The 26898-nt window shown below is 41.3% G+C and overlaps 1 protein-coding gene across 3 annotated transcripts in view; it reads right to left on the bottom strand.

The window, feature by feature from the left end:
- LOC121533386 (guanine nucleotide exchange factor DBS) overlaps positions 1 to 26898 on the bottom strand; it is a 150050-nt gene that overhangs the window by 102129 nt on the left and 21023 nt on the right. For 2 of the 3 annotated variants that reach the window (XM_041839286.2, XM_041839285.2), the window contains 3 exons: positions 22264 to 22378; positions 6221 to 6311; positions 5769 to 5888 (listed from right to left, as the gene is read on the bottom strand). In XM_041839286.2, coding sequence (XP_041695220.2) covers positions 5769 to 5888; positions 6221 to 6311; positions 22264 to 22378 — 326 coding nt within the window. The remainder of the gene's footprint in view (positions 1 to 5768; positions 5889 to 6220; positions 6312 to 22263; positions 22379 to 26898) is intronic. The other variant, XM_045205490.1, reaches the window with a different exon arrangement.

The following is a 26898-nucleotide window of genomic DNA, read 5'->3' on the forward strand; positions in this document are numbered from 1 at the left end:
CGACCTTTGCATGCTATCGTGAAAATGCACCCTTTCTATGATTACATAATATGACTTGTATAGTTACAGTAACTTCGAAATGTGGCCATGGATGTGTTACTCATTTTAAGGTTGAATAAAAACGGTTACAGTAGTTTGTAAGATAGCCTTACCTTTAGGCTATTTACTGTATTACAAAAGTCATATTAGGTTGGTTGCGGTAAATAAGGTTATTTCTGTTTTTTATTTTTAATAAATTTGTTCTAAAAACCCTGTTTTTCGCATTGTCATTATGGGGTATTGTGTGTAGATTGATGAGGGAAAAAAAGAATGTAATCAATTTTAGAATAAGACTGTAACGTAACAAAATGTGGAAAAAGTCAAGGGGTCTGAATACTTTCCAAATGCACTGTAGGACTAAATCAAATACATGTTTTAATGCACTTTATATAAAGCTTGATTTGGTTTAGTCCTATTCTTTAACTTTGATTTTTGGTTGAAATGGAGACGTGAATAGAACATATTAATTATTAACTTGGAGATTAAATTTGATTCTTAGTTGAACCCTAGGTTGAATTGAAACAATAGCTGTTAATGACTTCGCAAATGCTACAGTATATAGGCCTAAATACACTGAACAAAAATATAAACGCAACATGCAACAATTTCAAAGATTTTACTGAGTTACAGTTAATAGAAGAAAATCAGTCAATTGAAATAAATTCATAAGGCCCTAATCTATGGATTTCACATGACTGGGAATACAGGTATACATCTGTTGGTCACAGATACCTTAAAAACCATTTTCCTCTAGCAGCACGACACATCTCCTTCGCATAGAGTTGATCAGGCTGTTGATTGTGGCCTGTGGAATGTTGTCCCACTCCTCTTCAATGGCTGTGCGAAGTTGTTCGATATTGGCGGGAACTAGAACACGCTGTCATACACATCGCTCCAGAGCATCCCAAACATGCTCAATGGGTGACATGTCTGGTGAGTATGCAGGCATTGGAAGAACTGGGACATTTTCAGCTTCCAGGAGTTGTGTACAGATCCTGGCGACATGGGGCTGTGCTGAAACATGAGGTGATGGTGGCACGACAATGGGGCTTAGGATCTCATCACGGTATCTCAAACAAATAAAATGCAATTGTGTTCGTTGTCCGTAGCTTATGCCTGCCCATATCATAACCCCACCGCCACCACACTCTTAGAAAAAAGGTGCTACTTAGAACCTAAAAGGCTACATCAACTGTCCCCATAGGAGAACCCTTTGAAGAACCCTTTATGGTTCCAGGTAGAACCATTTTGGTTTCAGGTAGAACCGTTTTGGGTTCCATCTATAACCCTTTCCACAGACCTGGAACCAAAAAGGGTTATCCTATGGGGACAGCCGAATAACCTCTTTGGAACACTTTTTTCTAAGAGTGCATGGGGCACTCTGTTCACAATGTTGATATCAGCAAACCGCTCGCTCACACGACGCCATACAGTTGCCCGGTACAGTTGAAACCAGGATTCATCCGTGAAGAGCACACTTCTCCAGCGTGCAAGTGGCTATCGAAGGTGAGCATTTTCCCACTGAAGTCGGTTACGATGCCGATCTGCAGTCAGGTCAAGATCCTGGTGAGGACGACGAGCACGCAGATGAGCTTCCCTGAGACAGTTTCTGATAGTTTGTGCAGAAATTCTGAAGAAGCCGGATGTGGAGGTCCTGGGCTGGTGTGGTTACATGTGGTCTGCGGTTGTGAGGCCGGTTGGACGTAATGCCAATTCTCTAAAACGATGTTAGAGGCAGCTTATGGTAGAGAAATTAACATTAAATTATCTGGCAACAGCTTTGGTGGACATTCCTGCAGTCAGCATGCCAATTGTATGCCCCCTCAAAACTTCAGACATTTGTACCATTGTGTTGTGTGACAACTGCACTGTGGCCTTTTATTGTCCCCAGTACAAGGTGCACCTGTGTAATGATCATGCCGTTTAATCAGCTTCTTGATATGCCACACCTGTCAGGTGGATGGATTATAGTGAGAAATGCTCACTAACAGGGATGTAAACACATTTGTGCCCAAAATGTGAGAGAAATAAGCTATTTGTGCATATGGAAACTTTCTGGGACCTTTTATTTCAGCTCATGAAACATGGGACCACTTTACATGTTGCGTTTATATTTTTGTTCAGTATAGTATCATTGATGATATATGACGTATAGAGTATGGTTACATTCAATTTGCTCTCTTAAACCTGCCCTTTGGAATGACTTCGATAACAACCGTGAATCTATTTAGTTAGCAGGGCTTGGTTAAAACCCTGGATGGGAGACCAAATGGATAGCAATAGACAGATTAACTCTCTAGAAGGAGGTGCTGCCCAGCCTATAGTCTTTTTCTGATAGTGGATGTATAACGTTGAAGATCTGACGTTGTTTCAAAGGTACAAATTCAACATATTTCATACAAGGTTTGTCTATGTTGAAAATTGGTTACTATGATGACATAATTTTGTGGTTGAAATTTCAGCCTCAAAACAATAGTTTACGTTGATGACTTTCTGCAAATCCAATGTATTTTCCACCTACTGTGCCTTCAGAAAGTATTCAGAACCCTTGACTCATTCCACATTTTGTTGTATTACAGCCTGAATTTAAAATGTATTAAATTGAGATTTTGTGTCACTAAGTATTCAACCCCTTTGTTATGGCAAGCATAAATAAGTTCAGGAGTAAAACATTTGCTTAACAAGTCACATAATAAGTTGCATGGACTCACTCTGTGTGCAATAATAGTGTTTAACATGATTTTTGAATGACTACCTCATCTCTCTACCCCACACATACAATTATCTGTAAGGTCCCTCAGTCGAGCAGTGAATTTCAAACACAGATTCAACCACAAAGACCAGGGATGTTTTCCAATGCCCCGCAAAGAAGGGCACATATTGGTAGATGGGTAAAAATACAAATAAAACAGACATTGAATATTCCTTTGAGCATGGTTAAGTTATTACACTTTGGATGGTGCATCAATACACCCAGTCACTACAAAGATACAGGCGTCCTTCCTAAATCAGTTGGCGGAGCGAAAGGAAACCGCTCAGGGATTTCACCATGACGCCAATGGTTACAGAGTTTAATGGCTGTGATAGGAGAAAACTGAGGATGGATCAACAACATTGTAGTTACTCCACAAATCCAACACATCACTGAGAACCACTCTCCATATTTTCAAGCATAGTGATGGCTGCATCATGTTGTGGGTATGCTTGTAATTGTTAAGGATTTGGGAGTTTTTCAGGATAAAAAAGAAACAATGGAGCTAAGCACAGGCAAAATCCTAGAAAACCTGGTTCAGTCTGCTTTCCACCAGACACTGGGAGATGAATTCACCATTCAGCAGAACAACAACATAAAACACAAGGCCAAATCTACACTGGAGTTGCTTACCAAGAAGACAGTGAATGTTCCTGAGTGGCCGAGTTACAGTTTTTACATAAATCTACTTGAAAATCTATGACAAGACCTGAAAATGGTTGTCTAGCAATGATCAACAACCAATTTGACAGAGCTTGAAGAATTTTGAAAAGAATAATGGGCAAATGTTGCACAATCCAGGTGTCGAAAGCTCTTAGACACGTACCCAGAAAGACTCACAGCTGTAATCGCTGCCAAAGGTGATTCTAACATGTATTGATTCAGTGGGTTAAATACTTATCTAATCAAGATATATTAGTGTTATTTATTTTTTTTTCTCACAAATGTTAGAATCTTTCTTTTACTTTGACATTACAGATTATTTTGTGTAGATTGTTGTCAAAAATGACAATTAAATCAATTTTAATCCCACTTCGTAACACAACAAAATGTGAAAAAGTCAAGGGATGTGAATACTTTCTGAAGGCACTGTATGCCTCTGTAACTTTCTCACTCATCATTATTCACAATTCATTCATGATTATCCGTAATCATGGTAGCATCCACATTAATTTAGAAGTGTTCAGAAACATATTCTATTCATATTTACAATAAAATGGACTCCTAAATGACAGAATACATTATTTACCAGATACATTAAGTATGAAAACAAATTACCCTAAAATAAAAGGTGACATTCGGTATAGAGTATAGAGCAAAACTAAACGTTTTTGCTTCATTGTCCATTTTATTGAAACTTCCTCTGCATCACGCTCCGGACTTTGTCAAATACTCCCTCAAGGGTTATGTAATCGCCCACTGGGCACACACTGGTTGAATCAACGTTGTTTCCACGTAATTTCAATGAAATTTCCTTGAACAAACGGGGAATAGACGTGGAATTGACATCTGTGCCCAGTGGGAAGTGTCATGGCGTGCTAATGCAGCATGACTTGATGTCCTGTAGCTTCTGTGGGTTTTTATTAAAACCAGGTTTTTGGCTTATTACAGTTCTCTATTAACACTTCCTCACCAGATGTCTTGACTTGAATCATACAACACGTGCATAATGATGGCATGCCCACATGAGTTGGTGATGAATCTGAGGAGGTTTTGGAACATTTGTCTTGGAAAATGTGTACAGTCATGCAGGAGATTTGGCCTTCACCAAAATTCTTGAATGAAGTAATGGAAATATATGAATGTCAGGTCCAAATGTATTGGCACCCTTGATAAAGATGAGCAAAAGAGACTGTATAAAATAAATAATACAAATACTGAGCTATATTGTATGCAAAAAAAAAAAAAAAAGATTTATTTTATACTAATACAATTGCACAGAGAAAGATAGGGGTCAAAATTATTGACACCCCTGTTTGCAATACCTTTCAATACCTCCCTTGTGAAGATAACAGCAATAAGCCTTTTTCTAAAATGTTTTATGAGATTGGAGAACACATTGGGAGGGATCTTAGGCCATTCCTCCATACAGAATCTTTTGGCATTTTGTGGTCAATGAACCACTTCTTTGTGGATTTTGATGTGTGCTTGGGGTTATTGTCTTGCTGGAAGATCCACTTAGAGCCAGGTTTCAGGCTCCTGGCAGAGGCAACCAGGTTTTTGGCTAGAATGTCCTGGTACTGGGTAAAGTTAATGATGCTGTTGACCTTATCAAGGGCCCCATATCCAGTGGAAGCAAAATAGCCCCATAACATCAAAGATCCAACACCATATTTTACAGTAGGTATGGGGTTCTTTTCTTTTCTGCATATGCATATTTATTTCGAAGCAAAACCCACCAATGGTGTTCGTGGCCAAAGACCTCTATTTACATGTCATCTGAACATACAGTAGCACCTGTTCCAATCAAAATGTCGTTTAGCAAACTCCAGGCGTTCACCAGTGGTGGGTTTTGCGTCGAAAGAAAGATGCATATGCATTGAAAGTATTGAAAACAGGGGTGCCAATAATTTTGATCCATATATTTCAGAGAAGAAAAATATGAATATTAAACAAAATATCTTTCTCAGAGCAATTGTATTAGTATAAAATTATATAATTTGGCACAAAAAAATTGCATACAGTATAGCTCAGTATTTGTATTATTTATTTTATACAGTCTTTTTTGGCTCATCTTTATCAAGGATGCCAATCATTTTGGACCTGACTGTATATGTTGTCACATTCTATAGCTCTACATAAACAAGCAAAACATGTAGTGAGTACATAGTCACTGTTCTAGCAGTTAGTTTACAGGTGAACATCAGACTCCCATGCAACACGCCACATGACATCAAGTCACTCACTATCTCATACCCAGACACAGAGGTGATGATCTAAGAGTTGGACAGGGTGAGTGGTAGTGAAGCATGCTTACCGGTACCTTCATTTTAAAGTCATCCCGGTGCAGCTTAATGCCTATGTCAGCGATGGCCCTCTGGAAGAAGCGGGAGGGCCTCAGCACCAACACCAGCTGGAGGTTCCCTGGAAAGGCCCCCTAGTGGCCACAGGTACAAAGCACAGCTTCATGACATGTCATAGCTCTGTATGTGGAGGGAGCTCCTGCTCTGTATCTACTTTCATTATGTATCACACATATTCTACTTGGGAATAATTTGCTTTACGCAAGACTTGCTGATATAGAAGTATTGTTCTATTTTACAATGGTACATGATGCTGAGATAAAATAGCCTGGTCCCATACTCTGTGCTCTGGCCAACTCCTCCTTAATGTCAAACACATAGAGAAGTGGAGTAAAGCACAAACAGACTGGACCACCAGGCAAGAGATAAAAGCTCTGTCTGAAGTTAAATATGGACGTCTTCATACCGCTATCCGCGTCAGTGAGGCCTTCACTGAGCTCCATTTGTCCCGCCTGCGGTCGATGATTATAACGAAACCGATGCTGGCCGCGTCCAAACTAGACAAGGAAAGATGGAAACAAACACATGCAGTAGGTGAAGCTATCCAAGCATGCAATCACAATACATATCCAAGTGGGCACAACAGTACACTGCTGTACTCTGTCTCTTTACAGTTTAAACAGAGTTTACACAAAATCACTTCAGCGCTCTCTGAACCAGGCCAGTGCCTTGCAAAAGTATTCATCCCCCTTGGTGTTTTTCCTATTTTGTTGCATTACAACCTGTAATTTAAATTGATTTTTATTGGGATTTCATGTAATGGACATACACAAAATAGTCAAAATTGGTGAAGTGAAATGAAAAAAAGAACATATTTCAAAACATTCTAAACAATAAATAACGGAAAAGTGGTGCGTGCATATGTATTTCCCCCCATTTGCTATGAAGCCCCTAAATAAGATCTGGTGCAACCAATTACCTTCAGAAGTATGAAAAAAAAACTGACTAAATGACTAAAATGTAAATGTAAAAGTCACATAATTAGTTAAATAAAGTCCACCTGTGTGCAATCTACATTTTACATTTACATTTTAGTCATTTAGCAGACGCTCTTATCCAGAGCGACTTACAGTTAGTGAGTGCATACATTTTCATACTGGGTGTCACATGATCTCAGTATATGTTCTGAAAGGCCCCATAGTCTGCATCACCACTAAGCAAGGGGCACCACCAAGCAAGTGGCACCATGAAGACCAAGGAGCTCTCCAAACAGGTCAGGGACAAAGTTGTGGAGAAGTACAGATCAGGGTTGAGTTATAAAAAAAGATCAGAAACTTTGAACATCCCACAGAGCACCATTAAATCCTTTATTCAAAAATGGAAAGAATATGGCACCACAACAAACCTGCCAAGAGAGGGCCGCCCACCAAAACTCACGGACCAGACAAGGAGGGCATTAATCAGAGAGGCAACAAAGAGACCAAAGATAAAACTGAAGGAGCTACAAAGCTCCACAGCGGAGATTGGAGTATCTGTCCATAGGACCACTTTAAGCCGTACACTCCACAGAGCTGGGCTTTACGGAAGTGTGGCCAGAAAAAAGCCATTGCTCAAAGAAAAAAATAAGCAAACACGTTTGGTGTTCACCAAAAGCCATGTGGGAGACTCCCCAAACATATGGAAGAAGGTACTCTGGTCAGATTAGGCTAAAATTGAGCTTTTTGGCCATCAAGGAAAACGCTATGTCTGGCGCAAACCCAACACCACTCATCACCCCAAGAACACCATCCCCACAGTGAAGCATGGTGGTGGCAGCATCATGCTGTGGGGATGTTTTTCATCGGCAGGGACTGGGAAACTGGTCAGAATGGAAGGAATGAAGGATGGCGCTAAATACAGGGAAATTCTTGAGGGAAACCTGTTTCAGTCTTCCAGAGATTTGAGACTGGGACAGTGGTTCACCTTCCAGCAGGACAATGACCCTAAGCATACTGCTAAAGCAACACTTGAGTGGTTTAAGGGGAAACATTTAAATGTCTTGGAATGGCCTAGTCAAAGCCCAGACCTCAATCCAATTGAGAATCTGTGGTATGACTTAAAGATTGCTGTACACCAGCAGAACCCATCCAAATTGAAGGAGCTGGAGCTGTTTTGCCTTGAAGAATGGGCAAAAATCCCAGTGGCTAGATGTGCCGAGCTTATAGAGACATACCCCAAGAGACTTGCAGCTGTAATTGCTGCAAAAGGTGGCTCTACAAAGTATTGACTTTGGGGGGTGAATAGTTATGCACGCTCAAGTTTTCTGTTTTTTTGTCTTATTTGTTGTTTGTTTCACCCAAAAAAATATTTTGCATCTTCAAAGTGGTAGGCATGTTGTGTAAATCAAATTATACAAACCTCCCAAAAATCCATTTTAATTCCAGGTTGTAAGGCAACAAAATAGGAAAAATGCCAAGGGGGTGAATACTTTCGCAAAGCCACTGTAGTTAACAGTGTTAGAGGAGCTGTGTAAGCTTATTTAATGTTTGGGGTGTTTTACAGGGAAGATGTTAAGAGGGGGTCATTAACATTCTCAATGTGTAACTCTGACAAAAGGGTGAATGAAGTTGCTCCCCTATTAGCACAAGACATTTAAAATACAATGAAAAGACGTTGAGAATGTGTATTTTTAATGTCTTGTGCTCACTGGGTGATGATGTCTAACGTCTTACTCTGTTATCTCGCCTCGTATATTCCTACGCGACTGAACAGCTTTTGTGTATTTTCCTGTCTGAGAACAGCTGACATGAGACCAGATTAATTGAACATTCACTGTGTCATGAGAGAGAGAATGATATCCCAGATGTGCAATTTTCGGAGAAATTTGTCTTGTGAAATAGATGTTGTTTATTAACAAGTAATAAAAACAAGTAATTAAAAAAAAAAGTGGATTTTGATTAGTGCTTGGGGTTATTGCCTTGTTGGAAGATCCACTTGTGGCCAAGTGTCAGCCTCCTGGCAGAGGCAACCAGGTTTTTGGCTAAAATGTCCTGGTACTTGGTATAGTTCATGATGCTATTGACCTTAACAACGGCCCCAGGACCAGTGGAAGCAAAATAGCCCTATAACTTCAAAGATCCACCACCATATTTTACCGTAGGTATGAGGTACTTTTCCGCATATGCTTCTGTTTTTCAAGTGATGTGTTGTGTTGGATTTGCCCCAAACATAACACTTTGTATCCAGGACTTTGCAACATGTTTCGCAATATTACTTTAGTGCCTTGTTACAAACAGGATGCATGTTTTGGAATTTTTTTATTCTCTACAGGCTTCCTTCTTTTCACTCTGTCATTTAGGTTAGTATTATGGAGTAACTGGGTTGTTCCACCAATTTGGTGCCTTTAGAGATTTGCAACTTGGTGAATTTTCTGTTGTTGATTTCACCTCATTTTAACATTCTGTCATAAGCACCTGTTCAACTTACTAAAAAACAAGTTTTCCCATCTCAAGAGGTTCAATAAAAGTTGTTGATGATTTCATTTAAAATCAGCCATACATCCTCTTGGGACAGGGGAAATGGAAGCTTGTTGTGTGCAACAGGAAGGGGCAATTGAATACTTCACAAAAAAAATGTAATTGTTAGAAAGTTTCTAGCCTGTCTATCTATGGGTAACAGGGTTGATGTGTTATGCTCGACCCACTCAGTTTCCAACCACAAAACACAACAAAAGGAGTAGAACCAGCTAACCTGCTTTTACACTACGATTTGACTTTTAGATGTTCAATGTTTCTTTTGACATACATTTTTTTATGGTTTCATCATTATAAAACGAAATAAATAATAATATTCAGAAATGACTTTTCAAAGCAACAAAATAACTAGGGCTTTACAATGATGATGAAAACTTGGATACATTATGGGGTTAAGTGGGTTCAAATGTGAAAATGCTGAATCTTGGCACTTTAGCAAGTCTTTATTCATATTAAACATCAGATTTATTGAATTCTCCATGTGGTTTATTTTAAAGGGCATTTTATTGAATATAACAGGCTAAAATTCAATATTGGTGCCCAATTTCTACTTAAAATATAGAAGGGATGCAAAAGGCACTAATTTCAACAATGTTGTTTATTTTTTATTTATTTTTATATATATATACACATATATATATACATACATATACATATATACAGTGGGGAAAAAAAGTATTTAGTCAGCCACCAACTGCGCAAGTTCTCCCACTTAAAAAGATGAGAGAGGCCTGTAATTTTCATCATAGGTACACGTCAACTATGACAGACAAAATGATTTTTAAAAATCCAGAAAATCACATTGTAGGATTTTTAATGAATTTATTTGCAAATTATGGTGGAAAATAAGTATTTGGTCACCTACAAACAAGCAAGATTTCTGGCTCTCACAGACCTGTAACTTCTTCTTTAAGAGGCTTCTCTGTCCTCCACTCGTTACCTGTATTAATGGCACCTGTTTGAACATGTTATCAGTATAAAAGACACCTGTCCACAACCTCAAACAGTCACACTCCAAACTCCACTATGGCCAAGACCAAAGAGCTGTCAAAGGACACCAGAAACAAAATTGTAGACCTGCACCAGGCTGGGAAGACTGAATCTGCAATAGGTAAGCAGCTTGGTTTGAAGAAATCAACTATGGGAGCAATTATTAGGAAATGGAAGACATACAAGACCACTGATAATGTCCCTCGATCTGGGGCTCCACGCAAGATCTCACCCTGTGGGGTCAAAATGATCACAAGAATGGTGAGCAAAAATCCCAAAACCACACGGGGGGACCTAGTGAATGACCTGCAGAGAGCTGGGACCAAAGTAACAAAGCCTACCATCAGTAACACACTACGCCGCCAGGGACTCAAATCCTGCAGTGACAGACGTGTCCCCTGCTTAAGCCAGTACATGTCCAGGCCTGTCTGAAGTTTGCTAGAGTGCATTTGGATGATCCAGAAGAGGATTGGGAGAATGTCATATGGTCAGATGAAACCAAAATAGAACTTTTTGGTAAAAACTCAACTCGTCATGTTTGGAGGACAAAGAATGCTGAGTTGCATCCAAAGAACACCATACCTACTGTGAAGCATGGGGGTGGAAACATCATGCTTTGGGGCTGTTTATCTGCAAAGGGACCAGGACGACTGATCCGTGTAAAGGAAAGAATGAATGGGGCCATGTATCGTGAGATTTTTAGTGAAAACCTCCTTCCATCAGCAAGGGCATTGAAGATGAAACGTGGCTGGGTCTTTCAGTATGACAATGATCCCAAACACACCGCCCGGGCAACGAAGGAGTGGCTTCGTAAGAAGCATTTCAAGGTCCTGGAGTGGCCTAGCCAGTCTCCAGATCTCAACTCCATAGAAAATATTTGGAGGGAGTTGAAAGTCCATGTTGCCCAGCGACAGCCCCAAAACATCACTGCTCTAGAGGAGATCTGCATGGAGGAATGGGCCAAAATACCAGCAACAGTGTGTGAAAACCTTGTGAAGACTTACAGAAAACGTTTGACCTGTGTCATTGCAAACAAAGGGTATATAACAAAGTATTGACAAACTTTTGTCATTGACCAAATACTTATTTTCCACCATAATTTGCAAATAAATTCATTAAAAATCCTACAATGTGATTTTCTGGATTTTTTTTTCTCATTTTGTCTGTCATAGTTGACGTGTACCTATGATGAAAATTACAGGCCTCTCTCATCTTTTTAAGTGGGAGAACTTGCACAATTGGTGGCTGACTAAATACTTTCTTTCCCCACTGTACATACACATATACACACATACATACATACATACATATCCTTTTTAAATATATATATATTCCCCTTTATTACTTTCCAACCCCGCCACCCTTTCCCCGCTTGGAGTAAACTAGTGAACAACAACACCTAGGCCTCTACTTCCAGCCCATACCCACTATCTACATTTTATGGACACAGTCAATTTTACAGTAATTACATTTTGTTTGTTCTTTCTCCTGAACTTCTTCTACTCTCAACCTCTCCGATCATTTTCATGATGTCCATCCGGTTTGCTTCTATATGCCATATCTTTCTAACTGTGCTCCTTCACAAAAGCTCCCAACCTACATCCCATACACTTATTATGGACACAGTGTGCCTACATGATTAGTTATCTTGTTATTGTTTGTTGTTAGTTGTTATTAGTCCCATCCTTCAATTCCATTCAACACCTCCCATCTATGTTTTAACACCATCCATACAGGATTTCTATTTGCCATATATATTTCAACTGTACTGTGATGTCTTACAAAAGTTCTGAACCTTTCTATTCTCATTGTTTCTACATAATGTGAATTGAAAATAAACATTTTTGCTAATAGTATTATTATGTTATTGATTGATTGACTATGACTTTTCAGATCACCCAGTAGTGCTATCTGCAGGGTTAGCTCCAGGTAAAAATTGCAATCCTTTAGCCATTCCTGGACCTGTGTCCAAAAACAAGCTACAAATGGACAGTACCAAAACAAATGATCTATTGATTCTGTCTCTTCGCAGCAAAATCTGCAGAGCTGGGAAGATTGTATCCCCCATATAAATAACATTCTATTGGTAGCAAGAATTTTATATAATAATTTAAATTGAAAGATTCTAAGTTTTGAATCCGGTGTCGTTTTGCGTATCAGTTCATAAACACTATGCCATGGGATCGGTACGTCAAAAATCTCTTCCCAACTATTTTGCAATCTATATGGGACGGCTGTCAATCCTTTGGTCCTTAATTGAAACTGATATACCTTTTTATTTATCACAGTTTTCCTTAACCAATTATGTTCTTTAATGCAAGGCCGACAGACAAGTTCCTTACTTTCTCCTCCTTCCACTTTCCTCTTCCATTTTTGCGGTAAGGCTGCAAGTATTTGGTTGTAATTTTGGGTAGAGCAGACATTTCCATATGTTTTTGTTAGCTGCATGTGCGACATAAATCCACCAGTCCTACCAATGATATAATTTACAAAGATTATACCTTTTTTAAACATTTTGTCCAAAAAAAAAGTTTTTTTGTCAATTAGTATATTTGAGTTTAACCACAATATTTGTTGCATTATTTGTTCTGTCGTTTCTGGTGGATTAAATTGAAATTGCAACCAACTTTCTATGGCTTGTTTTAGAAATAGTGATATCTGGGAGATGATTTCCTTTTCAAATAACTGAAAGTGAGTGGTTGTAATCTGAATAAATGGAAAAAGGCCATTCTTGAACATTGGGTGAGACAATCTTACTAATTTGCTGGAGAACCAGTTCGGATTTAAGTATAACTTTTGTATGACTGAAGCTTTTAGTGATAGGTCTAATGCTTTAATTTTTAATAATTTCTGTCCTCCGAATTCATATTCATTATATAAATAGGCCCGTTTAATTTTGTCTGGCTTGCCGTTCCAAATAAAATGGAATCTTTTTTTCTCATATAATTTAAAAATCTGTTCGCTAGGCGTTGGCAAGACCATAAGCAAATAGGTAAACTGGGATAATACTAAAGAGTTAATCAGGGTGATTTTTCCACAAATTGACAGGCACCCACCTTTCCATGGTAGCAAGATCTTATCTATTTTTGCTAACTTTCTATTATAATTTATTGAAGTGAGATCATTTATTTCCTTTGGGATATTTATTCCGAGTATATCCACATCATCTTCAAACCATTTTATTGGTAAACTACATGGCAATGTAAAAATTGTATTTTTTATTGATCCAATACGTAATATAATACATTTGTCATACATTTACATTTACATTTACGTCATTTAGCAGACGCTCTTATCCAGAGCGACTTACAAATTGGTGCATTCACCCTATAGCCAGTGGGATAACCACTTTACAATTGTTTATTTTTATTTAGTTTTTTTTTTTTTTGGGGGGTAGAAGGATTACTTTATCCTATCCCAGGTATTCCTTAAAGAGGTGGGGTTTCAAATGTCTCCGGAAGGTGGTGAGTGACTCCGCTGTCCTGGCGTCGTGAGGGAGCTTGTTCCACCATAATTTGGTTGTAATCCAGAGAGGTTAGAAAATGTATCTAGATCCTCTATGAGGCTGTGGAGTGATTATATTTGTGGATTTAAAAGAAAACATGAATCATCAGCGTACAATGACACCTTTGTTTTTAAGCCCTGGATTTCTAATCCCCTGATATTATTGTTGGATCTGATTTTAATAGCTAACATCTCGATGGCCACAATAAATAGATATGCCGATAGTGGACAACCTTGATTCACTCCTCTTGACAGTTTAAAACTTTCTGAGAACACCTATGGTTACTATACATGATTTTGACCCATTTTATAAGAGATTCACCAAAATTGAAATGCTCCAGGCATTTATATATAAACCCCAGTCGTACTTTATCAAATGCCTTTTCGAAGTCTGCTATGAATAGCAGGCCTGGTTTCACCGGTTTTCCATAATGTTCTATTGTTTCCAATACTTGCCTTATATTATCTCCAATGTATCTTCCATGTAAAAAACCTGTCTGATTAGAATGAATAATATCCGACAATACCTTTTTAATTCTATGCGCTATACATTTTGCTAGAATTTTTGCATCACAACACTGAAGTGTAAGGGGCCTCCAATTTTTTTAATGGACTAGATCTTTATATTTTCCACTTGTATCCTGTTTCAGTAATAATGAGATCAGACCTTCTTCTTGAGTGTCAGATAATCTACCATTTATATAGGAGTGGTTAAAACATGCTAATAGCGGTCCTCTTAGTATATCAAAAAAGGTTTGGTATACTTCGACTGGTATGCCATCCAACCCTGGAGTTTTCCCAGACTTAAAGTCTTTAATTGCATCCAGAAGTTCCTCCTCTGTTATTTCACCTTCACATGAGTCTTTCTGTTTGGCTGTTAATCTTACATTATCAATAGAAAAAAAATCTCTACAATTAGCTTCAGTTAGAGGAGATGGGGGCGACTGAAATGAAAACATATGCTTAAAGTACATTGTTTCCTCCTTCAAAATATAATTTGGTGAATCATGGGTTACTCCGTCAATTGTAACCAATTTCATTAAATTATTTTTGGTAGCATTCCTATGTTGAAGATTAAAAAAGAATTTGGTGCATTTTTCCCCATATTCCATCCAGTTTGCTTTATTTTTTATAATATATTACACTTGATCTTTCTTGAATAAGTTTCTCCATTTCTTTTAGTTTTTCCTCTAATTTATTCTGAGCCTCTATGTTACAGTTTTTATTGCCATCTATCTGTTCTGTTAGACTTGCTATTCCTTTGTTAGTATAAACTCTTTTGACCTAAATTGCTTTTGTTTTCGAGATGAGTACTGAATTGCATGGCCTCTAAAGGCACATTTAAAGGCGTCCCATACAATAAGGGGATTTGCTGTACCTATATTATGTCGGAAAAAGTCAGTTATAAATTCCTTTGTCCTAGTTAAAAATAAATTATCATCCAATAGGCTTTGCTTACATTTCCAATATCCTCGCCCACGTGGAAATTCAGTAAGAGTAATGTATATGCCAATTATATGATGGTCCGACCGCATTCTGTCCCCTATCAACACTTTTTAAACTTTTGGTGCCAACGAGAATGAGATAAGAAAGAAGTCAAGACGACTAGCTTGATTGAGTCTCCGCCATGTATATCTCACTAGATCAGGATATTTAAGCCTCCATATATCTACTAGTTCTAATGTATCCATGACATTCACGATTTCCTTAAGAGCATGTGGGTGATTGTTTGTGGTGTGATTTCCTTTACGGTCCATTGAGCTATTTAAAACAGTATTATAATCCCCCACCATAATAATATTGTCTTGAATTGCTTGCAGAGTTGATAATTTAATAATAATAATAATAATATGCCATTTAGCAGACGCTTTTATCCAAAGCGACTTACAGTCATGCGTGCATACATTTCTTTTGTATGGGTGGTCCCGGGGATCGAACCCACTACCTTAGCGTTACAAGCGCCGTGCTCTACCAGCTGAGCTACAGAGGACCACATTTATTATATATTTATTATATATTTTTTATTATATTATATATATATATAATGTATTATATATATTGTCAAAGAAGTGTGGATCATCATTATTTGGTCCGTAAATGTTAATGAGCCATATCTGTTTATTGTCCAATAACATATTTAAAGTAATCCATCTACCTTGCGTATCTATTTGGACAATTTGCACATTCGGATCGAAATTACTATTAATTCATATCATCACCCCTTTTGAATTTCTTTGCCCATGGGAGAAGTACAATGTTGTTGATCCATCCTCAGTTTTCTCCTATGACAGCAATTAAACTCGGTAACTGTTTTAAAATCACTAATGGCCTCATGGTGAAATACCTGAGCGGTGTCCTTCCTCTCCAGAAACTAAGATAAGAAGGACACCTGTATCTTTGTAGTGACTGGGTGTATCGATACATCATCCAAAGACTAATTAATAACTTCACCGTGTCTGCTTTTTAAAAATGTTGACCCATTTACCAATCAGTGCTCTTTTTTGTGAGGCATTGGAAAATCTCCCTGGTCTTTGTGGTTGAATATGTGCTTGAAATTCACTACTCGACTGAGGGACCTTAAAGATAATTTTCTGTGTGGGGTACAGAGATGGGTTAGTCATTCAAAAATCATGTAAACCAGGGGTATTCCACCGAGTATCTATGGACCCCTAGGGGTACTACAGGTACTCAAGGGGTCCCTGAAAAAATATACACTACCGGTCAAAGGTTTTAGAACACCTACTCATTCAAGGGTTTTTCTTAATTTGTACTATTTTCTACATTGTAGAATAATAGTGAAGACATTAAAACTATGAAATAACACATATGGAATCATGTAGTAACCAAAAAAGTGTTAAACAAATCAAAATATATATTTTATGTTTGAGATTCTTCAAATAGCCACCCTTTGCCTTGATGACAACTTTGCACACTCTTGGCATTCGCTCAACCAGCTTCATGAGGTAGTCACCTGGAATGCATTTCAATTAACAGGTGTGCCTTCTTAAAAGTTCAGTTGTGGAATTTATTTCCTACTTAATGCGTTTGAGCCAATCAGTTGTGTTGTGACAAGGTGGGGGGGTATACAGAAGATTTGGTAAAAGACCAAGTCCATATTATGGCAAGAACAGCTCAAATAAGCTGTGATGTCACGAGAGGCTGTGTCCTGGAGGGACGTTACATCCCCCTGAGATGGCTGCAAACCCAGACAGCTATGGCTCCATCTGCTGGTATGGTCGGGAACTCCAACCCTCTATGGCCAATCTTCCCACGCAGCTGAAACCAATCAGGAGCTGATGAGCTGAAGGTTTGTTGAAGGGAAGAGACACGGTCTCCAACCTGGGCTCTCTGGAGGACAAGAGTGCTGCACGTCCACTTCCATGAGGAATATAAGGATTTGGAGATACTTACCTTTGGGGAAATACTCACCTTTGGATATATGCACCTGTGGAAATACGTGTGGGACATTTGGAAGGACGTTTTGCTGGGTTGGCCACTAGCTGCAACGTGGAATACAGTAAGACTGGGGAAAAGTTATTTGAGCGAGGGAGAGTTATGATTTTGGATGTGGAAGAGACATCCCTGAACTGTTAACCCTTAAGAGCCACCAGAGAACAGAATTGTGTTATACTTTCGTTAGTTTCCCAAGACCTTTAATAAAATCCTTGTTTTGGTTGAACCTGGTCTCCTTGCACTACTTGAGCAATCCCGCTGAAAGCTGTGTAGCCTCTCGTGACATCGCAGATGGTGGAGAACACGGGCACGCTCAAGCGTTAATAGTGCATGTCAGAGGAGGATACCGAAGGTTTGATCACCCAGTTTTCCAAGTTGGCCGTAGGCTCCCCGCCGACTGAAATGGAGGACATATTGAAAGCCCTTGTTGCTGGCCAGCAAGCCCAGATGCAAGCAAACGTGGCTCTCTTGGAGGAGCAAAAGAAAGCCAACCTTCTGAAGGCAGAGGAATTGCAGTTGCAGAGACAGAGGGTGGTCCAAAATACCCGCCCAATAAAGGCAAGTGACTTTATATCTAAGATGGGAGCTACCGATGACATTGAGGCATACCTGCATGCATTTGAGGCCACGGCCACTAGGGAAGCCTGGCCCAAGCAACAGTGGGTTGGTCTGTTAGCCCCCTTCCTAACCGGGAAGCGCTGAATGCTGTCCGGGACCTGGGCCCTGACCAGGTTACTGACTATGATGCCCTGAAGTCTGAGATCCTCAGCAGATATGGACTCACAAGGTTTGGTATGGCCCAGCGCTTTCACAGTTGGACCTTCCAACCAGACCAACCTCCTCGGGCGCAGATGCATGAACTTGTCCGAATCGCAAGGAAATGGCTGGATCCGCAGAGGAATACAGCAGCGGCGGTGGTGGAGGCCGTTGTGGTGGATCGTTACCTCACGCGCCCTGCCTTATGAGGCAAAACGGTTCATCAGTCAACAGGCCTTGACCACGGCTGATCTGACCGTGGAAGCTGTGGAAAAGTACCAGGCCACAGCGGAGATGCTGAATGCTTCCCGGAAAAACCCCAGGAGTGCGGCCCCACCACAAATGGGGAAAACCCGTCCAAAGGACCCCAAGGTCTCGAACCCCGCCGCGTCAGGACTTATCCCGGCTCCAGGGGGAGCCAGAAACCAGGCGGGTCCAAGAAGAGTACACCAGGATGGGGAACCTCGACAGTGTTACCGGTGTGGGGAGATGGGACATATCTCCTGGCAGTGTGGGAAACCAGCCGATGAACCTATGCCCACTGCGGAGTCCTCCAGCTCAGCACCCACACATCGTTTTGCCTCGCTCTTGGGAGTCGTAGATGGCGGCCCAGATCGACCCCCCACCTGCCCGGTAACTGTGAATCACCATGATGTGGAGGCCTTACTGGATTCTGGTAGCCGGGCCACCCTGGTGCGTAAGGATTTGGTGGGCCCCACGTGTCTGACCCCGGGGAAAGTCCTCCCAGTTTCCTGTGTCCATGGGGACACCAGAGAATACCCCATTACTGAACTTACAATGACCAGCACACGGGGAACCATACACACGACGGCGGGGGTGGTTGATTCCCTCCCCGTCCCTGTCCTAATTGGACGAGACTGCCCAGCCTTTTACCCACTCTGGAGAGAGTCTCAGGAGAGGATAACCCGAGTACCTCGGAAACGGAGAGGCAAGACTCATCCTGGGAAGGCTCCGGTGCAATCCTCCGAGTTACTCACTCCCGCCCGGGCTCTGATAGGGATGGCAGGTGCCCAGACCGACACAGAGACGGAGCTACAGAATCTGGACAAAGAACTGTCTGGTCTGAAGGGGACCGCTGAGAGGTATCGTTTGTTAAAGCAACAGTTAGACATGAAGACAGAAGAGTTAGATATCCTCCAGGCTAAACTCCAACAGAGCTCCTTCCCTAAGCAACAGGAGGAGCTGGAGAGGCTGCGCAGGACCATCGAGGAGTGTGAGGAGACCCTGCGCAGTAGTAAGGAGGTCCAGAAGAAGGCAGAGGAGAAGTACAAGGTGTTGGAGAACAAGATGAAGAATGCGGAGGCAGAGAGAGAGAAGGAACTGAAAGCTGCTCAACAGAAGCTAAACTCTGCTAAAACCAAGGCTGATGCGTTCAGTAAGAAACTCAAGGAGAGACAACAGGAGGCGGAGTCCCTGGTCCTAGAGTTGGAGGAGTTGAAGAGAGAGCAGTCTGGCAAGCACCACGGCAATGCGGACGCCCTCTCCCGGCGTGATGCCTTCTTCGCTGCCTTTACCCGACGAGGACGTCGGTCCCGAGGAGGGGGATGTGTGATGTCACGAGAGGCTGTGTCCTGGAGGGACGTTACATCCCCCTGAGATGGCTGCAAACCCAGACAGCTATGGCTCCATCTGCTGGTATGGTCGGGAACTCCAACCCTCTATGGCCAATCTTCCCACGCAGCTGAAACCAATCAGGAGCTGATGAGCTGAAGGTTTGTTGAAGGGAAGAGACACGGTCTCCAACCTGGGCTCTCTGGAGGACAAGAGTGCTGCACGTCCACTTCCATGAGGAATATAAGGATTTGGAGATACTTACCTTTGGGGAAATACTCACCTTTGGATATATGCACCTGTGGAAATACGTGTGGGACATTTGGAAGGACGTTTTGCTGGGTTGGCCACTAGCTGCAACGTGGAATACAGTAAGACTGGGGAAAAGTTATTTGAGCGAGGGAGAGTTATGATTTTGGATGTGGAAGAGACATCCCTGAACTGTTAACCCTTAAGAGCCACCAGAGAACAGAATTGTGTTATACTTTCGTTAGTTTCCCAAGACCTTTAATAAAATCCTTGTTTTGGTTGAACCTGGTCTCCTTGCACTACTTGAGCAATCCCGCTGAAAGCTGTGTAGCCTCTCGTGACATCACAAAGCAAAGAGAAACGACAGTCCATCATTACTTTAAGACATGAAGGTCAGTCAATACGTTACATTTCAAGAACTTTTAAAGTTTCTTCAAGTGCAGTCGCAAAAACCATCAAGCGGTGTGATGAAACTGGCTCTCATGAGGACCGCCACAGGAATGGAAGACCCAGAGTTACCTCTGCTGCAGAGGATAAGTTCAGTAGAGTTACCAGCCTCAGAAATTGCAGCCCAAATAAATGCTTCACAGAGTTCAAGTAACAGACACATCTCAACATCACCTGTTCAGAGAAGACTGTGAATCAGGCCTTCATGGTCGAATTGCTGCAAAGAAACCACTACTAAAGGACACCAAAAAGAAGAAGAGACTTGCTTGGCCAGTGGAAATGTGTCCTTAGGTCTGGAGTCCAAATTGGAGATTTTTTGTTCCAACCGCCGTGTCTTTGTGAGACGTGGTGTGGGTGAACGAATTATCTCCGCATGTGTATTTCCCACTGTAAAGTATGGAGGAGGTGTTATGGTGTGGGGGTGCTTTGCTGGTGACACTGTCTGTGATGTATATAGAATTCAAGGAACACTTAACCAGCATGGCTACCACAGCATTCTGCAGCGATACACCATCCCATCTGGTTTGGGCTTAGGGGGACTATCATTTGTTTTTCAACAGGACAATGACCCAACACACCTCCAGGCTGTGTAAGCGCTATTTTACTAAGAAGGAGAGTGATGGAGTGCTGCATCAGATGACCTGGACTGCACAATCCCCCGACCTCAACCCAATTGAGATGGTTTGGGATGAGTCGGACCACAGAGTGAAGGAAAAGCAGCCAACAAGTGCTCAGCATACGTGGGAACTCCTTCAAAACTGTTGAAAAAGCATTCCAGGTGAAGTTGGTTGAGAGAATGCCAAGAGTGTGCAAAGTTGTCATCAAGGCAAAGGGTGGCTATTTGAAGAATCTCAAATATAAAATATATTTTGATTTGTTTAACACTTTTTTGGTTACTACATGATTCCATATGTGTTCTTTCATAGTTTTGATGTCTTCAATATTATTCTACAATGTAGAAAATACTGGCCCAACGCTCTTAGCTGCTAGGCTACCTGCTAGAAACAACAGAAAATAGGTGAATATCTTATTTCTAATGATGTCAACAATATTGAGCAAATTACACTAATTGTAGCCAATTACACTCACAGGAGTATCTGACATTGGAAAAGAACTCCCGCAAATAGGCTACCAGTGCGGCAAGTGCTGCTGGCTACTGGTACGCTTTCTTGACTTGGACATACATTTTTGCCAACACATGGTTAGCCTTTGTTTAACCAGGTAAACAGCTGATCTTAGTGAAAATGTGTTTGAAGTTACCTTTCTAGCTAATATGCTATGTTAGAGTTTACACTTCCAATTATAAAGTGGGGAGGTCAAAATAATGAAAAACTATCTACCAAATCTAATCATTTAAAAATGTTTATTACTTCCCTTTGCCATTATCATTCACCTGAGGATAAGACAAGACGTGAGAAAAGAAAAGTTTGCTAATGTATGATGGGGGTCCCTGGGTCGCTGGTTTTCCTGGGAGGGCAAGAAAAGGTTGAAGACCCCTGATGTAAACCACTATTATTGCAGACAGAATGAGTCCATGCAACTTACTATGTGATTTGTTTAAGCAAATGTTTACTCCTGAACTTTTTAAGCTTGTCATAACAGAGGGGTTGAATACTTATTTACTCAAGCCATTTCAGCTCTTTTTATTTGTAATTAATTTGTAAAAACTTCTAAAAATGTAATTCCACTGTGACATTATGGGGTATTGTGTGTAAATTCAGGCTGTATCACAACAAAATGTGGCAAAAGTCAAAGGGTGTGAATACTTTCTGAAGGCACTGCATGTTTATTTAGGCCTAAGTGTTTCTTCAAGCCACACTCATTACAATGATTGCATCACTGTAATGCTAGAAGCAGCACTCTTTGACCTGCCCTGATCAAATAAACAGTAGCATTACAGTAAGCTTCTGTTCTCCACTGTGGGAAAATAAAGTGCACCAGAATTGCAGTATTGATCTGAACTGCATAACCATGGGAACATATTTATGGTTGGAGTGAAGCTGCATATGCATGGCTCCTACTTTACCTAGGGATGCTGGTCAGATATGTGACAACATTCTGGAAGTCCTCGTCTAGGAGGTCGCCGAAGCCTGAGTATTCAGGGAAGGTGATGATGGGGGCGCCATCTTTCCCTCTTCCTCCTGCACACATAGGGTTACATCAATAGATTGACAGAAATGTGTCCATTTTGTTACATTCATTCATTTACACCAGGCTACTACAGTCAAATAAACATTTATTTGGATACAAAACTACATTCTGTTGTTACAGATTTGATGGGAGAATTTATATCAATAGAAAAGTTATATTTCTACTAATGATCCACAAGGTGGTGGCATTGGGCTAATGTCAGCATAAATGTGGGTTTGATCATTTTTTGCCAAATGTCATGACTAAATCAAAACTAATTTGAAACATGAAACTAAACAAGTTTGATGAGTGAAACTGTTGATATGACTGAGATCTGTAGGACAATCTAAATTAACAAATAAGAGGAGAGATGTCAATCTCAAATAATCAAGTGTCTCACTAAATCCTGAAACAAATGAAAGCAATCAGTGGCAGCCATATTATAATCCATGATCATATATCTCTAGGATCAGAGATGAACCAGTCAAAGTGTATCACTATGAGAAAGTCTAGTGGAGCAGCAAGACACCCTTTGTCTAAAGTGTTCCTCCTCAATCATCATCATGCCCCAGTGCCTGCATTCCTGAGTGGAGATGGGAGTATAGAGGTTGGCCTTATGATCTAGATTCTAGGGTGAATTCTCAACTTCAAAAGTTTGGGATGACAGAGAGGTTGGAGTCTGTTTGTGGAGAGGAGAGGTTGGAGTCTGTTTGATTGAGTGTGTGGACAGGTGTCTTTTATACAGGTAACGAGTTCAAACAGGTGCAGTTAATACAGGTAATGAGTGGAGAACAGGAGGGCTTCTTAAAGAAAAACTAACAGGTCTGTGAGAGCCGGAATTCTGACTGGTTGGTAGGTGATCAAATACTTATGTCATGCAATAAAATGCAAATGATTTACTTAAAAATCATACAATGTGATTTTCTGGATTTTTGTTTTAGATTCCGTCTCTCACAATTGAAGTGTACCTATGATAAAAATTACAGACCTCTACATGCTTTGTAAGTAGGAAAACCTGCAAAATCGGCAGTGTATCAAATACTTGTTCTCCCCACTGTATTATGTTACGTTAGGTTATAATATGAATGGAATAGGCATCGTACAATATCATACAAATTGGAGGACGTATAGTATACGTCTTACCCGGTTATACAATAGCTTAAGAATTTGATGATGCAACTTATCATACATCTTGGAGGATGTATAGTATTATACATCTTTCTCTGAGACCAAGTTGCTTGTTGCAACAAATGAGAATGACTGGGAGAATTTACATTGGTAGTAAGGAGAACTAATGACAAAGATTAGAATAATTTACATAAAAGGTTAGGAAAACTAAAACGACAAAGGTTAGGAGAATTTACATAGCAGTTTAGGTGAAATGGGTTAAGGTTAGAATAAGGGTTAGGGGAAGGGTTAGCTAAAATACTAAAGTTGTCACTGACGCGACTCGAACACCGACCTTTGGATTGCTAGACGGTCGCGGTATACATCCACCCATCCTCCCTGACCAACCTCCCTACTTTTGTTTCTGTCTAAAGTAACTAGACCATTAGTACATATCATACGTCTTGGAGTTGCTCAGAAATACGTATAGTATGTTTCGTTTGGCTCTGAGGCCAGGCTAGCCCAATAACCACCCACAACTCCCTCTGTTATTGTTCCAGCTTAGGCCCTGCACCTCTGTCCATGTCTCCAGTACTCTTCTATGTCTCCAGTAACTCAAATTTGGCTATGACAGAAGTTTAAGACTAATTTATTTGGGTTTTAGGGGAAATAAAACAGAGGTGGAAAAAAGTTTGAGAGAGTCTTCTGACTGAGGTGATCTGTGAGTATACGGATATGATTTAGGGGACTCAATGTTCTCAAATACGTGTTAATAATAATGTATAGTATGTACACAGTCATTGCTTCCGGATCCCATCTTAACTGAATGGAAAAAGTGGCCATTTTATCCACTGAACAAAGCTCATGAATATGGCCAGAGAGACGAAGACATCAAATAAAATAAAATCAAATGTTATTTGCCACATGCCCCGAATACAAAAGGTGTAGACCTTACAGTGAAATGCTTACTTACAAGCCCTTAACCAACAATGCAGTTTTAAGAAAAGAAAAAAAAGTGTTAAGTAAAAAATAGATAAATAAAAATAGCAAATAAGTAAAGAGCAGCAGTAAAATAAAATAACAGTAGGGAGGCTATATACAGGGGGTACCGGTCCAGAGTCAATATGCGGGGGCACTGGTTAGTCGAGGTAATATGTACATGTGGGTAGAGTTAAAGTGACTATGCATAGATAATATCTCGCTTTCCCAGATGTTTACTTAATTTCATTCCGATCTCCTTTGCATTATTGTAGCCTTTTCTGTAGCCTGTCAACTATGTGTCTGTCTATCCCTGTTCTCTCCTCTCTGCACAGGCCATACAAACGCTTCACACCGCGTGGCTGCTGCCACGCTACTTTCGTGGTCCCTGCGCGCACGACCCACGTGGAGTTCCAGGTCTCCGGCAGCCTCTGGAACTGCCGTTCTGCGGCCAACAAGGCAGAGTTCATCTCAGCCTATGCTACCCTCCAGTCCCTCGACTTCTTGGCGCTGACGGAAACATGGATTACCACAGAAAACACTGCTACTCCTACTGCTCTTTCCTCGTCTGATCATGTGTTCTCGCATACCCCGAGAGCATCTGGTCAGCGCGGCGGTGGCACAGGAATCCTCATCTATCCCAAGTGGACATTCTCTCTTTTCCCCTTGACCCATCTGTCTATCTCCTCATTTGAATTCCATGCTGTCACAGTCACTAGCCCATTCAAGCTTAACATCCTTATCATTTATCGTCCTCCAGGTTCCCTTGGAGAGTCCATCAATGAGCTTGACGCCTTGATAAGTTCCTTTCCTGAGGATGGCTCACCCCTCACAGTTCTGGGTGACTTTAACCTCCCTACGTTTGCCTTTGACTCATTTCTCTCTGCCTCCTTCTTTCCACTCCTTTCCTCTTTTGACCTCACCCTCTCACCGTCCCCCCCTACTCACAAGGCAGGCAATACGCTTGACCTCATCTTTACTAGATGCTGTTCTTCTACAAAGACTAGTAGAACTCCCCTCCAAGTCTCCGACCACTATCCTTTTCTCTCTCGCTCTCCTCCAACACTACTCACTCTGCCCCTACTCAGATGGTAATGTGCCGTCGCAACCTTTGCTTTCTCTCTCCCGCTACTCTCTCCTCTTCCATCCTATCATCTCTTCCCTCTGCTAAATCCTTCTCCCTCCGATCTCCTGATTCTGCCTCCTCAACCCTCCTCTCCTCCCTTTCTGCATCTTTTGACTCTCTATGTCCCCTATCCTCCCGGCCGGCTCGGTCCACGCCTCCTGCTCCGTGGCTTGACGACTCATTGCGAGCTCACAGAACAGGGCTCCGGGCAGCCGAGCGGAAATGGAGGAAAACTAGACACCCTGCGGAACTGTCATCTTTTCACACCCTCCTCTCTACATTCTCTTCCTCTGTTTCTGCTGCTAAAGCCACTTTCTACCACTCTAAATGTCAAGCCTCTGCCTCTAACCCTAGGAAGCCCTTTTGCCACCTTCTCCTCCCTGCTGAATCCTCCTGCTCCTCCCCCTCCCTCCTCCCTCTCTGTGGATGACTTCGTCAACCATTTTGAAAAGAAGGTTGACGACATCCGATCCTCATTTATTAAGTCAAATGACACTGCTGGTCCTGCTCACACTGCCCTACCCTATGCTTTGACTTCTTTCTCCCCTCTCTCTCCAGATGAAATCTTGCTACTTGTGATGGCCGGCCACCCAACAACCTGCCCGCTTGACCCTATCCCCTCCTCTCTTCTCCAGACCATTTCCGGAGACCTTCTCCCTTACCTCACCTCGCTCATCAACTCATCCTTGACCGCTGACCATGTCCCTTCCGTCTTCAAGAGAGCGAGAGTCGCACCCCTCCTCAAAAAACCTACACTCGATCCCTCCGATGTCAACAACTACAGAACAGTATCCCTTCTTTCTTTTCTCTCCAAAACTCTTGAGCGTGCCGTCTCTAGCCAACTCTCCTGCTATCTCTCTCAGAATGACCTTCTTGATCCAAACCAGTCAGGTTTCAAGACTGGTCATTCAACTGAGACTGCTCTTCTCTGTGTCACGGAGGCTCTCCGCACTGCTAAAGCTAACTCTCTCTCCTCTGCTCTTAACCTTCTAGACCTATCTGCTGCCTTTGATACTGTGAACCATCAGATCCTCCTCTCCACTATCTCCGAGTTGGGCATCTCCGGCGCTGCTCACTCTTGGATTGCATCCTACCTGACAGGTCGCTCCTACCAGGTGGCGTGGCGAGAATCTGTTTCCGCACCACGTGCTCTCACCACTAGTGTCCCCCAGGGCTCAGTTCTAGGCCCTCTCCTATTCTCTCTATACACCAAGTCACTTGGCTCTGTCATATCCTCACATGGTCTCTCCTATCATTGCTACGCAGACGACACACAATTCATTTTCTCCTTTCCCCCTTCTGATAACCAGGTGGTGAATC

The sequence above is a fragment of the Coregonus clupeaformis genome, chromosome 20 (genome assembly GCF_020615455.1).
Source record: "Coregonus clupeaformis isolate EN_2021a chromosome 20, ASM2061545v1, whole genome shotgun sequence".
NCBI lineage: Eukaryota > Metazoa > Chordata > Actinopteri > Salmoniformes > Salmonidae > Coregonus > Coregonus clupeaformis.